Source organism: Crinia signifera, chromosome 2, assembly GCF_055691185.1.
Source record: "Crinia signifera chromosome 2, ASM5569118v1, whole genome shotgun sequence".
Classification (NCBI taxonomy): domain Eukaryota; kingdom Metazoa; phylum Chordata; class Amphibia; order Anura; family Myobatrachidae; genus Crinia; species Crinia signifera.
The window spans coordinates 99,154,662-99,169,707 of record NC_139218.1 but is presented as its reverse complement, the minus strand read 5'-3'; the positions used below and the strand labels follow the sequence as shown (position 1 = coordinate 99,169,707).

At 42.1% G+C, this 15,046-nt stretch overlaps 1 protein-coding gene across 3 annotated transcripts in view; it reads right to left on the bottom strand.

The window, feature by feature from the left end:
* The window catches only part of OTC (ornithine transcarbamylase), a 54,441-nt gene that overhangs the window by 16,969 nt on the left and 22,426 nt on the right, over positions 1 to 15,046 (bottom strand). For all 3 annotated transcript variants that reach the window (XM_083172613.1, XM_083172611.1, XM_083172612.1), the window contains 6 exons: positions 12,682 to 12,763; positions 8,075 to 8,162; positions 5,068 to 5,221; positions 2,052 to 2,174; positions 951 to 1,004; positions 209 to 358 (listed from right to left, as the gene is read on the bottom strand). In XM_083172613.1, the coding sequence (XP_083028739.1) occupies positions 209 to 358; positions 951 to 1,004; positions 2,052 to 2,174; positions 5,068 to 5,221; positions 8,075 to 8,162; positions 12,682 to 12,763 (651 nt within the window). The remainder of the gene's footprint in view (positions 1 to 208; positions 359 to 950; positions 1,005 to 2,051; positions 2,175 to 5,067; positions 5,222 to 8,074; positions 8,163 to 12,681; positions 12,764 to 15,046) is intronic.

The window sequence follows — 15,046 nt, the reverse complement described above, 5'->3', positions numbered from 1 at the left end:
GCACTTACTCTGCATTAGCCTACTTATGTGTATTCTTCACATTGTCAATTTCACATGTATCCATGACTGCTACTGTATGTCTATATATTTGGGCCTGTTGTATTTAACAAGCAATTACTGTATTTATCACATTACATTCTTTAAGAGACATTCGTTGACACTGTTATTTACTTTTACTGCACAAATAGCAGCAGCATCCATCACGTACCTGCATTGTAATCTGGTAACCTTTAAAATCCAACAGCCGTTTCTTCTTCTCCTCCTCTTGTCCCATGCTCACCCACGTGTCTGTAACCAACACGTTGGCTCCGCTGGCAGCTTCTAGGGGATCATTTGTCATAAGCAGCTTGGTGCCAGACTAGAAGACAAAATCTGTGCATCTCAGACAGCATCCTATATATTACTGAGCAATGCTGCTATCAGGGGTTTATCATGGCTGTGCATTAGCATAGTAGCCCTGGTAGGAGACTAATAAAATGATGATAGCATGCCAAGATGAATTGCTTCAGCGATTCTGATGAAACAATGCACTGCTATTTTTTAACTAGAAATCTTGGGTGTCTGGACAGTATCAGCTTTATTTGTCATGATGTGTATCATTGTACGGGTAATTAAATTCCCCAACGCAACACTATTATCCCTGTGATCATTTGTGCCTTGTGTGAGTCCTAATTTGGGAGCTGACTGCCACTATTCTATGGCAGACCGCCCGAACAACCCCCCCCCCCCCCGAATCTCATCGTACATGAGATGTGTACACGAGTGTGATACTCGCCAAAGGTGTCCGTACAGGGGATTTGCACATGCGCATATTTGAGACCCCCACCATTGGAAACAGAGCAGACAGGATCCCCAGTCAGAATACCTGAAGGTAAACACTGGCCTTGATGTTACGTACTATGGGGAGGATTCTGACTTTTGTGCCACACCTGTTAAAACAGATCATTTACCTCTTTAGACAATTGTTCCGTAGCTGCAATTACAGAAGAATTAGGTTCATATCCCTGAAAGACAAAAAAATTACAATAAACTGGATCAGTAGTAACTTAGAGGTTACTTTTAGAGAAGTTTCATCTCTTTAAAGGGTCTAATTGATATCACAAATGGGCATGTAACACATACAGTAACATAACAGGCCCATTGAAGTGGTTGCCAAGTATTCAGATACTGTAACTAAACAAAATGTTACTTTGCTTGCAGGAACTGACATCATCCTCAATAGCCTGCTTCTTCCCATTGGAAGGAATATTAAAGCGCTAATAGTGAATAGACCCCTTCTTTATTTATCTTTGCAGGTGAATATGTTATAACATAATATTATTAATAATATTAATTTACAGAATGTCAGGAGTTTGTATTAAATGGCTATGTTATCATATATGTGGTGGCATTGTTTATATATTTTTTTTTTAATTTTTCCAAAAGCCTGTATTTCATATCAAGTTTAATAATTCTCCGCAATCATCAGAATGCCCACATGCATACACCATCGATTGTCAACATTGTTAGCAGGTCGACATTTCATCATTCTCGGTATGATCTGTGTTGACATGGTCAATGTCAACCTGCTGAACCTGTCAACATATTACATGTCAACATAATGAATGTCAGGAGGAAAGATGACATTACTATCATAGGCCTCCCTCTGCTGATATTTTTTCCAGTTAAGTTTAGTAAATATGGGAAGACTACATTATTGCTCAGCTAACTAAAAATGTTCATTTAAGGTCTTAGAGGATACTTTTATGGAATTTATGTCTGTATTTTAGGTATACATTTTGTCCATAAGTCCCACTGTTAATAACTTATATAGGTTACTTAGTGAAGCAACAATTTTATCACACGATTAATTTATGATATATCTACAAGCTCAGCCCTCACCTCCCTCACAAACTGATAGCTGTTAAAAAGAAATTGCATTTGTAGCAATCCCAGGAAAATAACTTCCTTTTGTACAAGTAGTTAATAAATGCCAAAAGGAAATTATAAACTACTGTACCAACTTCCCACACAATAAGCCAAACATCTAATGGGCAGAGTATGTCATTTACCTTTGGTGTTGCAATATGCAGATGCATTCCAAATTTCGCAGCACTCATCATGATCGAGTGCAGAACGTTGTTCCCATCTCCAATCCAGGAAATTGTCAGTCCTTTGAGGAATCCATAATGCTCCTGTGTATAGAAGATCATAAATGTGGGCAGTATGGATGGTGTAATGGTTAGCATTACTGATTCACAGCACTGAGGTTATGGGTTCGATTCCCATCATTCTCCTAACTGAGTGGAGTTTGTATATTCTCCCTGTACTTGCGTGGGTTTCCTCCGGGTACTCTGGTTTCCTCCCACATTCCAAAAATATACTCCTAACCCAAATGAACCCTAGAATGAATGAGTGTGTGCGTGTACATGTGGTAGGGAATATAGATGGTAAGCTCCACTGGGGCAGGGACTGAAGTGAATGTTCAAATATTCTCTCTGTACAGCGCTGCGGAATATGTATGTGCTATATAAGAAACTGATAATAAATAAAAATAAATAAATAAATGTGAGCAGAATAGGTGATAAAGGTAGAACTTTCCTTTACACACAATAAATGGTGGTCAGGATGCCAGAGTTCAGTATAACAACACTGGCATCCCCAATGCAGTCCGGGCACTTCTTAAAGAGTCAGGATGCTAGAATACTGACAGCCGGTATCCTGATTGGTGAGTATGCGGGAAGCGGGCAGTCAGGGAAGGGGGGGTTAGATTTAGTTACTAGTGTGGGGACATAGGTTTAGGCTGCGGGGAGGAGAATGTCGAAAGTTGACCTCCAAGATGAAACAGCAGAATGGCATTCAGTGACATGGTGACAAGTCTGGGGAGGATAGGTAGATTTGAGTATCATTCACGTACAGATGATACTGAAATCCAAAAGAGATGATTTGGTGTAGATTGGGAAAAGCAGAGGATCTAAGATTGGGCCGTGTCGCACTCTAGCTGATAGAGATAGAGCAAAGGAGGTGAATTCAGAGAAGCAACATCGTTAGAGTGATTAGATAGGTAGGATGAGATCCAAGAAGGGATGTGTCCTGAAGACCTAGGGATTGTGGTGTTTGTATGAGAAGTGAGTGGTCAGCAGTGTCAAAAGCAGAAGAGAGATCTAGAAGACTATGAAGGGAGTAATGTCCTTGGCTTAGCAGTGACCAGATCATTCACTATTTTTAATCAGCAATGTCTCATTGGAGTATTGGGAATATAAGACTGACTAAAATTGATCCAATAAGTTGTGTAAGGGTGCCCATACACCTTGCAACTTCTCCCCTCAGAGAAGTTGCATCTAATCCCCCTTCAGCCACCTGGCAGTATTGCATGCAATACATTGCATGCGATACTTCTGCATGTGACATATCGGATGAAATCACCTGGAGGGTGTCCGTCCCGAAGATCTTACGTGCACCACGTACAGATGTAGCGCCTGTCAGCCAGCCAGTAGGATCGCCAAATTGCATGCGCTGGCGGACAGGCTGATGGGGAGGTGCGACCGTCTCACTCGCACCTCCCCATCAGCAAGGTGGCGGGGAGGGGCTTCCCTGCCAGTCTCCACTTCAGGCAGATGAGCAGGGAGTGGGGGCAGGCTGGGGGAGCTGCTGGGGCTGCGGGGAGACAGTAGGAGGGCAGCAGAGAGTTGCTACAGCCTCCAACAGAATGGAAAGTGCGAGTATCTTGTGCGCGCGTGCCCCCTTCTGTCAGGCGACAGCGATTGGCGATAAAAATGCCAGGAGCAGTTCAAATGAGAGCTGCTCCATCTGTATGATCTCCGGCTCCGAACCAGGGACCGCACACTGGATCTTATTAGATGTCATACACATGCTATTTGGGCTGATTTCATCCAATGTTTCGGCCCAATCTGCCAGAATTGGGTGAAATCGGACCCAAATCGCATAGTGTATGGGGGCCTTTAGTTAAGAAAGTGTGTGAGGTGAGTGTAGGCAAGTCTCTCAAGTAGCTTGGAAGGGCATGGAAGCTGAGGAGGGACAGTAGTTTGAGAGAGAGAGATTACAGATTTTAGATAATGTTGGGATTAGCACTTCAACTCTACTGTATGCTGCTCTTGTAACTAGACTTCTATGCTACGTTACCTAGTACCCAGTTTCATGTATACTGCAACATAATGCCATAGCCAGTGTCCTGTATAATATATGGCCTAACATGTCATATGCGATAACCAAGTTTCATACCTATTACCCAATTTATTTATCAGCAGTGGTTTAACCTCAGTCCTAAAGGACCCCCAACAGTGCACGTTTCCCTGTCTCCACACACGGGTGAAATAATTAGCTTCACCTGTGGATCTTTTAAAATGTGTCAGTGACTAATGAGTGCACCTGTTCACCTGCCAGGTGATCTGGAAAACGTGCACTGTTGGGAGTCCTTGAGGACCAAGGTCGAGAACCACTGGTTTACAGTATCTGGTGCATAGTGTAACAGACAGAGCGCTATCTCATGTCCAGTATAATATCAGGAAAGGTAAATGACACCACAATATTGCTCATTCTCCTCTTGGGAATAATGAAAACATTGTCTTCTAGCTTAGCTCCACAAAAATGTAAAATTGTGAATTGTGTGTTGTATATTTGGAGAATAATACGCCATTATAAAACATAGCAGTTGAATTAATGAAACTGTAAAATAAAAAAACCCAGATATAAAGATAAGAATAAAATATTGGAATTATTAGCACTGAGAAAATAAACTGAACATTTCTGCTTTAAATAATGTATGATTCCCTGTAATTTATATTAAACATAAATTCTATGCAGTTCAAATGACTGTACTATTGTTTTTCTTCCTTCGACCCTATATGTAATAGGAGAGAATGTGCAGGAATTGAAGTACTTGCAGTGGTTATTAGTCACAGTATAGAATTGCTTAGCAACGGAGAGCAGAACCATAATTCCCACCGAGTGGAAGCCTGATTTTTATGCAGACCACGCCGAATGTACAAACTCTACTGAGGAATCCCCAGGATGGTACGCCTTATACTAGAAATAATTATGGAAACTGATTCAGCAGACATTACTCACCTGAATGGTAAGGTAATCAGCAAGAATCTGAATAGGATGGTAGTCGTCAGACAAGCCATTCACTATGGGAATAGTTGCTTCATTTGCCAATAGCTCCAGGTCTGACTGGTGATAAACACGTGCTAAAACAGCATCTGTCATTCCAGAGAGCACCCTGACAGCAAGATAACACAATAAATGTAAGATCAAAAAGCAAAATCTTTTTTTTTATGTTTTAAATGCAACATCTAGGGGAAGCTGTATCATCGTACCGCTATAAATATTATTACTCTTATCTTATTGAGGCAAAGCAGTGAGCAATAACTCCAAGCTGTATTACCATCTCAGCCACTGGAGCGGGGAAGAGGAAACGTGCCACCTGGTTAGCACACATACCAGCAGGTAATCCTGCAGATACAGGCAAAAACTAAAAACCACAAAAGTATGCTTATTCTTATAGTAATATCTTCATGGTTTCCATCAATTCAATAGTATTGCACCAGCGAAATCATTAGATAGTGTTGACAAAGGTGATTTCCTGTATGTTACCTTAATTTCATGCAGGTCTATGTTTGGGATGCATTCAGCATCCTGGCGGTCTGGATACCGATGTTCACACTACCAACTCGTTATCCTGACTACCGCCAAAACACCGGTGACAGAATCCCCAAATCAATGAGGATGCCAATGCCTGAATTCCTACTGACAGGATGTTGAAAATAAGTATATGGGTTAGTGTCGTACTGAAGAAGGGGGAGGGGGTGTTTGGCACTAGGGGGGAACTTCGGGTTAGATTTCAGAGGGGGGGGGTTAGGGTTAGGCTGCAGGAGGAAGGGTTAGGTGTAAGCACTTATAAAAGGGGTTCGGGTTAGCCTCCAGGGTGGGGGTTACGTTTAGACGGTGGGCTACTGAAGTTAGGGTTATGCACTAGCAGGTAGGGTTAGGCAATATGTACAGTAGGTTTGTTGAGAAACAATTTATGCTGCATCAAAGCGATGCAGCGATCCTTTCTTCAGAAGCATGTTCTGCAGCCAGGTCCTGTTCTGTGGTTGGGCCAGTAGGGGCTACTTGGATCAAAGGGTGGAGCTAGTGCTTGAGCTTCCCTGACTTTTTTTGTATTCATGTTCAGATTACGCTATCTGAGAGGGTGACACTGAACACAGGAGAAATGGAAAGTTTAGCTCCCTGTCCGTTCACGAATCAACCTCACCATACTAAATACTGCGGGAGTAATGCTGGAGAAGACAGGACTTCTCCACAGTAAGCTGCTCTATGAATAACCTTAAGCAGAGAAAAGGGTACTTATGTAATATCTGGACTCCCGTTTTTCTTATGAGACCGCGGCCCCTCGCGGGGCTCGCTGCGCTCACCACGCTTCGGGCACGGTGGCTCGCTGCGCTCGCCACACTATATAAAATCAAATCCATGCGTAGTTGGATAGATGGGGTATGAAAAAATGGGGTGCATTTAACATGGGAGTCCAGATAATACATAAGTACCGACAAAAGCCCTGTGCTACCTGGTTTTGGTGAATTTGCAGCCGTTTTTACCCATTTTTTGCAGTTGTTTTCACCCATACCGATTAGCTCCCCCCCCCCCCCCCCAAAAAATGAAATTGCATGGGCGAAAATGTACTAAAAAACGTGATTGATTACTTATAGGCAAATCTTTGCAGTTTTTTTCCTGGCAAAAAATTCGTCCAGAATTGAACAACCAATGTACAGTATGTAAAGGCTTTAGCTCTATTTTTGAGGCCACACACTTTTAAGCAGATATATATGCTGTGTGTTTGTGCAGCTGCTTTGTTGATTAGTTTCGCTGCCCAATATTGATGAAGAATATTGTGAAGAAATCCCAAAGATTTTTATTGTTAAATGCACATCCAAAACCAAAGCACGGGAGTCACAGTACATCTCTAACACACATACAGACTCTGGCTAATACTTCATTCTTGACCCCCATTGGCTAGTTTCACAGGTTCACGGGGCAAGTTTAGACAAAGTGTGAAGCCTTATGTTGAGTCCCAGGTGCCGTAGATGCATGATACACACAACACCAGCCAGCACATATATTCCATACCTCACAACCAGTCTCAGTTTTTACCTATGGTCTTCAGGACTGCAAACCCCCCAGGTAAAATCCGCCACTGTGTGAAGCCAGATGCAGTCTGTGAGATTGCACTGGCTTCACTGTGACTGGCAGTGACTTTCTATTGGAAGTCTGACCTGCCAGTTACCCAAGGCAGTCCCATTGGGAGATGTTCCCTCCCTAAAGGAAGCAACTATGGGCTGCTTTGGCTGTAGTCCATAGAATCCGTGGTCTGCGCATGCGCAGTACCAAGGCCAGTACTGTGTCACTGTGCCTGTCATCTAAAGTAGCCCATAGAAACTTGGGTCCAGCACCGATGAAGCTACTGCGCATGCACCGGTCCTGCAACCGCAGCGTAAATCGGGAACGGCGGTGGGACAAGCATGGACTAGCAGTGGCAGGACCAGCATGGATTGGCAACAAGGACCAGCATGCACTGGTGGCTATTGGCAGCACAGGGTGGAGGGGTGGAATTGCAGCCAGCCCCCCTTGTCCAACAAGGTAGGAGCCACCACCAATCACAACATATCTATATATATATATATATATATATATATATATATATATGTGTGCTAAGCGGTTCCTCCACTACAGTATGCACGACAGTTGCTGTTGGTTTATATGAGCTTGGTATTATATATGTCTGCATGAATATCTCAATAAATGCAGATAATATATTTGTCTACCTATAACAATAAGTAAGAATAGAATACTATTACTTAAAAAGTAGAATTTTCCAATATTCTAAAATACTGTCTAAGAATGATTACGTTGCTAATCACAGTATAGAATACTTTAATATACTGCATAAATAATAAGGAAACAATAAGGCTTGTGTTGTAAATAGTTTTCTCAGATAGTTTCACAGATAAAACTGATGATTCAGGTTGGAATATTACAAAAACTTAAATCTGCAGGGGACAGACAACATGAAAGAAACCTTGCTGTGTCCTTTAGGCTTTCATTGACTCCCAAATGAATATCCTGTGTTGTAAGAAAACAAGGATGTCCTCCAAGTAAAGCAAATCCTGAAAGCATAATATAAAAATATAAGTTGGTTTGTAAAACTAGAAATGGAGGACATACATTACATATAAATTTTTTTTATATATATATATATATATATATATATATATATATATATATATATACTCCATTTTAATAGTTGCTATAAAATGGATTTTCAGACCAGCTGGCAATATATGGATCGTGGAAAAATGTTACTTTCTCCAAAACATTCCTTTCCCTGCATACATACTGTATTTTACCCACTTAGTAATGCAGAAACTACTGCTAATCTGATGGGACACTGTATGTGTATGTACCACTAAGTGGCGGCTCCAGGGGGGCTGCGGCACAGTCCAAATTCAAATAGGGGAGCAACATCAACAGCCAGTAAGTCAGTTTGGAATCGCAGTTGGTGGCAGTTGCTGTGCCTCCCCTATTTTAATTTTGAACTGTGCTGCACCCCCCTCCCCCCTCTGAAGCCTCTCCTGATTGCCACAGGTATTTTGTAGGGTCCCAAGCGCAACAATAATGTTTGGTATTCACTCCCCAGTAAGATGTTGAACACCATAGATCCAATAATTAAAGTTAGACACTGTAAAATAGGGGTTCCCAAACTGTGTGTCTATGGCAAGGCTCTTACAGGGATACCTCAGGTTGGTGGTCCAGAACCCAATCAATTTCATTATTGTCAAATTGAGAGGCAAAACTAGTGCTTATTGGCCATCATAAAACATGTAGACGAAAGGAAACGCAACTGTGTACGCCACGCCATAACTGACCTTAATGGTAACCACAATTTACTTAAATTTCACAAAAAAGGTAAATGATTAATAAAACATTGCTGATACAAGGTGCCATGATTCAAGAAAGTAAACAAAAGAACTTACTGGCAAATTTATAATACCTGTATTTTTTAGAGAAAGAAAGTGAGTTCCAGCGGCAATGGAATAGGCAGGAATAGGAAGAGGTTAAACAATTGGAAATACAGATTGCGGTCATAAGCAGAGTGGGAGAGTGTAAAAGGAAGTTAGGAGAGATAATTGGATAAAGGCTTTATAGGTGAGTGTATAGAGATTCAGTTGAACTATTTAGAGGAAGTACAACCAGTTAGGGTATGATGGATGGGAGTAAGAGAGGTCCAGTAGAATGTGGTTGGACAGAAAAATAATTCATGCAGTGGCATTTAGGATGGTCTGGAACAGAAAGAGATGGGGGAAATGGGGGAGGCTGGGGGGGGGGGTGATGGGATGTTGGGAGTCTGGTGGATTTGAGAGTTGGATTCAATTTTGGATTTGAAGTAGGTGCCAAGTTAGTGAGTGTAGAGCAAGAACAGTTTCCAAGAGGAAGTGGGAGGCAATGAGGAAACTGAAGGTATCAGAGGAGCAAGGAGTTGGACAACTGGAAGGAGTTAAGAGTTTAGAAAAACTGCTGTGCTATAAGAGAAATGCGTGTATTTGTAATAGAGGAGCTATCATAAGAACATGCTTACCTCCAGTGCCACTAGCTCAAGAACACTGTTGAAGATATCTTGAGAATTTAGAATGCCAGGGACAAGGCATGGTCCTGCAAAGGTTAGAAGTGACACCCAGAGCAACAGGCTAGGGGTGACGGTGTTGTTTTACAGGGAAATGGTATGGGCATGGCAGGAGAGGGTGGAAACTACAGAGGGAAGTGAGTCAATGAGGAGGAGACCATATCATGGCCAATTTGCTCAAGGTTTGGTGATGGCAGCTTTGAGAGGAAGAGAAATTGGAGGGATAAAGAAAAGGAGATAATGGTCAGAGAAATGAAATGGGAAGCCACAAACAGGGCCTGCAAAACCTTTTTATGCACTAAACGCTGGCGATTTCTAGCAATTCATCACTCTCCTGTTAGGCAGTACAGGTTTTCCAGCAGTACTTTGCATTTTGGAGCTGACACAAGGGCACAGCCATCTTGCTCTGAATAATTTGACCACGATCCATCCATTTTAAGACCAGGTTTACTGCACATAACTGCTGCTGCCAATTAGCAGCCAGGACATCTATTTACCCTAGGTGCATCACCCATAGCCGGTGATTCTTGAATGTATTCCAGTACAGCATTAGTCAGCATATTCGTTCAACAGTATCCTATACTGTACTACAAGTCCTGCTTATTCCTATTTAGCATATGCCCCACCCCCAAATTCTATTGATTTGCAGGTCTGCAAGAAAAAGACATACATCTGCATCTTTAAGCCCCACCCCCTCTTCTCATAATGCCTGTTACACTAGAAAGCTGGCAAGATGAGGTACTGTAGATCTGCCCAATTTTCCATGTTTGCAGGAGACTGCCCTTGAAAACGGTAGTCTCTCTCTGCATTTGTTACTCTCCATTGCAGCAAGTCTTGTTTCTGTTTCCAGTGTTAATGTACTTCTGCAATAATAGGCACATATGACTGCTCCAGTTTCACATTCGCAGTCAACAGCCATTCCTGCGGCCAACTACAAGAAACTCGACATTACAATTGTCAGCTACTTCTGCATGCTGATTCTACACTTTCTATGTTCACCAAATTTTCCTTTGTGTAGTGGCACCCTGCAACTACAGCCTCCTGATATTGCTCTGTACAGCTCTAGGTGCTCCTGCTATTAGGCTTCTATGTGCACAGCTCCAGATACTCCTGACATCAGCGCATTTGCTATTCCTGCGTACAGCAAGGACTAAAGAGAGTCCGAGTGGAAGGATATCCATTAAAAGATGACTTGAGGGTTAAACATTTAAAAATAAAGAGGTCAGCATGGACGTCAATAGGAATATTGAGATCACCCAAGATGATGTACAGTAGGGAAGCTCAGGAGAAACAAAAAAGAGTGAAATATCTCACTCGTAGGGAGCAATCAGTACATATAAAAATACGTAAACATCATAATTTATTAATATTAGATCTATATAGAATAAAAACTATATATCCTTCACACTTTCATAATATCACATATCATCATTGACCGTCCATTGTCATTAGTTCATACTTAGTAATGCGATTGTCATTGACAAATATTGACCACAAAGTGCATCCAACCAATTAGCCTGCTACTCATGTGCAGGTCCTTTTAAACTTTAAATAGGAACTTTTCCTTTTTCGCTGTGTGCTATATACAGGGGAGAGCACCGTTCAGCAGAAGTGCAGGTGGTATGCTCAATCCTGGTTTCTCAATGTTAGCAGAACAGCAGAACGGCTTGTAGAAGAGGGAGGGTGCTGGCTGATATTTCTAATTATAACATATTTTTATATGTACGGATTGCTTCATAACTCGCTCTTTAGGGTGAGATATTTCATTACTTTTTTTGCTATCCAATTTTTTTAGGTTAATCCAGAATTAACAAGGTTAGCTGCAGTTTCTCAAAATACATCTGAGATTCGATAGCATTTAATATACAATATATGAATGTGAATAGCACCTGGGTATTCTTTAATTTGTTAAGGTCAGAAGAAAGAAAGTGGAAGAGCTGGTCTTCGAAGAAACTGGAGATAGAGCCAGGTGGGTGATAGATGAATGCTACATGGAGTTGAATAAGGTGGAAGAGGCAAATGTCACCCTTCGAAGGAAATGAGGGGCATATTTATTAAGCTTGGAGAAGAGATAAACTGGAGATAAAGCGGAGAAAAGGTAAAAGGAGATAAAGCACCAGCCAATCAACTCCCAGCTGTCTTTTTCAAACACAGCTGATTGGCTGCTGCTTTATCTCCTTTTCCCTTTTCTCCGCTTTATCTCCAGTTTATCTCTTCTCCAAGCTTAATAAATCTGCCCCAGAATGAGAAAGAGGGGCGGTATGGATGAAATTGATAGGGTTGCTGTTGCATGGGAGGAAGTGAGCCAGGCAGAGCTGTAATAAGGGTACACTGTACACTGGCCAGAGCACACTGACATTACTGGCTTTCCCTTTTGTGCAGCAGCAGATGGAAGAATCTGGCAGCCAGAATGTGAGCATTAGAATGTGCAGTGCAGAAACACAGGAGTATTAGTTTTCATGAGCTACCGACTGACAAGACGAGAGTTATAAGTGAGTAGAAGGCTGTAAGTGACCCAGAGATCCCAGTTTCTTCCCTCTCAACCTATAGACAGCAGGCTTTAATGATCTGTCTGGGTCCTGTTTAAGCTAGTGGCAGGTAGAAGAAGAGATATAGAATACAGAAGAGTATCAACCAAACAGTGCGCAGTAAAGTCCCTCGTGCAGCTAGACACAAATTCACTCAGTAGGAAACACCTATAACTACTGACAAATAGACAATGTGAACAAGAAGAGTAGTGAATTTGAAAAGTCAGCGCTCAAGATGACAATATGTAGATAAGGAGCAATACACCGACCTTATATAATGAAGGTAGAAGAAGAGTATTATGGGGCGGGGATAGGAAAGTAAGCATGAAACAATGGCAATGGAGGGTGAAAAGGCAGCATGAGAGTATAGCAAGATGGTAAGCAGGTTAAATCAAGGAGGTGAAATAAAATGATAAGCTGACCTAGTAAAAGGAAGACAGACACATTCACAATAAAAGTAAACACAGACAGGCTTACCTGTTTCAGTAGAAAGTCTGGTTCTGGTGCTTCTCTTCTCAAATATCATGGCAAGAGATTTTCCTTGCAATAATGGCAGATACTAGAAGTTAACAAAAGCATTATAGGATGAAGGTTTGTACCACAGCTCAAGATGCAAATCAATGAGTGACAGAACCCCAGATTATTTTAAAAAAATGGTACTTGTTTCCTATCTGGGCGCCCAGGTTTTCTACGTACGGCACCGTAATGAAATCGGATCGCATCGCATCGGATTCGGTACTCGATGATGTACGATGGCATACGATGCTATCCGATCCGATCCGATTTCATTTTAAATCGAATCGCATCGTATGACGATGCTATCCGATCCGATTCGATTTCATTATAAATCGAATCGCATCGTATGCGGTGACGCGATCAACCAGATTTTTACATTGGAATCAATGTTAAATGGTCCCTGAGACCCGATTTTACATTGATTTCAATGTAATAACCCCGCAAACCCACGATTTGTATAGGAAACCCCCCCTGATGGTTTAAAATGCGCCTCCATTGTTAACGCCACCCGAGTATTGATGTCAACCCGAAGCGTGGCGAGCGCAGCGGTACGCGTCCTCCGACTTTTTCATACCCCCACTATCCACGTCGGCGTGGAGTTGAGAATAGAAAGTGTGGCGAGCGCAGCGAGCCACCGAGCCCGAAGCGTGGCGAGCGCAGCGCGCCCCGCGAGGGGACGCGGATACCTGTGAAGCCTGCGAGGGGACACGGATACCTGTGAAGTATCCGCGTCCCCTCGCGGGGCTCGCTGCGCTCGCCACGCTTCGGGCTCGGTGGCTCGCTACGCTCGCCACACTTTCTATTCTCAACTCCACGCCGACGTGGATAGTGGGGGTATGAAAAAGTCGGAGGACGCGTACCGCTGCGCTCGCCACGCTTCGGGTTGACGTCAATACTGTGTTTCTGTGCAGATGTCACAAGGGGAGGGCTTTGAAGGGTAAATAAATACAGTAGTGTTACAGATGGGCCATCCTATGGGCCAACCATAAAAGCGGGAACGAAATCGGATCGCATCGCATCGCATCGTTCAATATCGTGTATGTGCATTTGTGGTATCCGATGCGATGCGATCCGATTTTTATACGGAGAATAGCATGGTGCGCAATTAACGTAGCGGGCGCCCAGATAGGAAACAAGTACCAAAAAAATATATCCCTTTTCCAAGCATTGATACACACCCTATTGCTTATCTTTTACAAGTGCAAATACCATAAAGAGCAAAATACTGTATATAACATTACTAACTTACATGGGGCAGCCTGGTAAAGAGAGAAAGTGAAAGGTGATGATAACGCACCCAATCAGCTGTGTTTGAAAAATTCCCCTTCCATTTTATCACTGCTTTATCACCACTTTACCAGATTTAATATATGCCCAATGGTTTGTTATATATAACATGTAGGAGATATATATGTACTTCTGGAACCAATAGAGATTTTTGACATATCTATCCGTATGACCCAAAAATGCATAAAGAAATTGAAGCATATATTTTTTGGGCTAGCAGAAAAAGCAGAATTTAGTATTCGATTGCGGCTGTTTTTGGATGTTTTTTTGTTATGTTTTGCTGATGCAGTTTCACTTTTTTTTAATTGAAACTGCATTGGTGGAACATGACTAAAAAACAGTTGAAAACGGAGGCAATTTCGACCCCAAAAAACCAAACCACATGGTTCCCCGAGTAATTTGCTGATCCACATGTTTTTCGAGAGTGCCAGATTTTTCAACTAGTTGAAATCGACACTTTAATTGAATAGGTGGATGTAAATTTAACCTAAAAACAGTGAAATGTGCCAGTTTGTGACACGGTGCTTAATTGAATACCCCCTTGTCTGTCTTACATGCCATTCAAATACAACACAGTCCTCACTTCACCCAGTCCTGTATAGTTTACATTCTTCTCTCAACATTCTTCTGCAACTTTATCCAAACCGCTGGGTTTGTTTATACCAGAGGCGGATTTTCTATAAGGAAACCAAAGTGCCTGCCTAGGCCCAGCATGTCCCAAGGGGCTCTATAAAGATATCCTGGCCATCCAAAATGTTCCAGAGGTGCACTGCATGACTACCATGTGACATCATGACATTACGTGGACCTGCCCAAACTCCCAATGTCACTTTAATGTTCTTTGAAAGGATAAAATATATTTGTAAGTCAAACGGTCAGTTTACTTTACATGTGACAAAAGTATAAAGCCTACTTCCAAAAGACATAGAGCCTGATTCAGATTTGTATGCCAAACCAATGTTCACGCAGGTGAACATTAACAGTTAAATTGTTCACACGCCGAAGGTTATGCTCCTTACTGACTTTTTTCAAACACAGG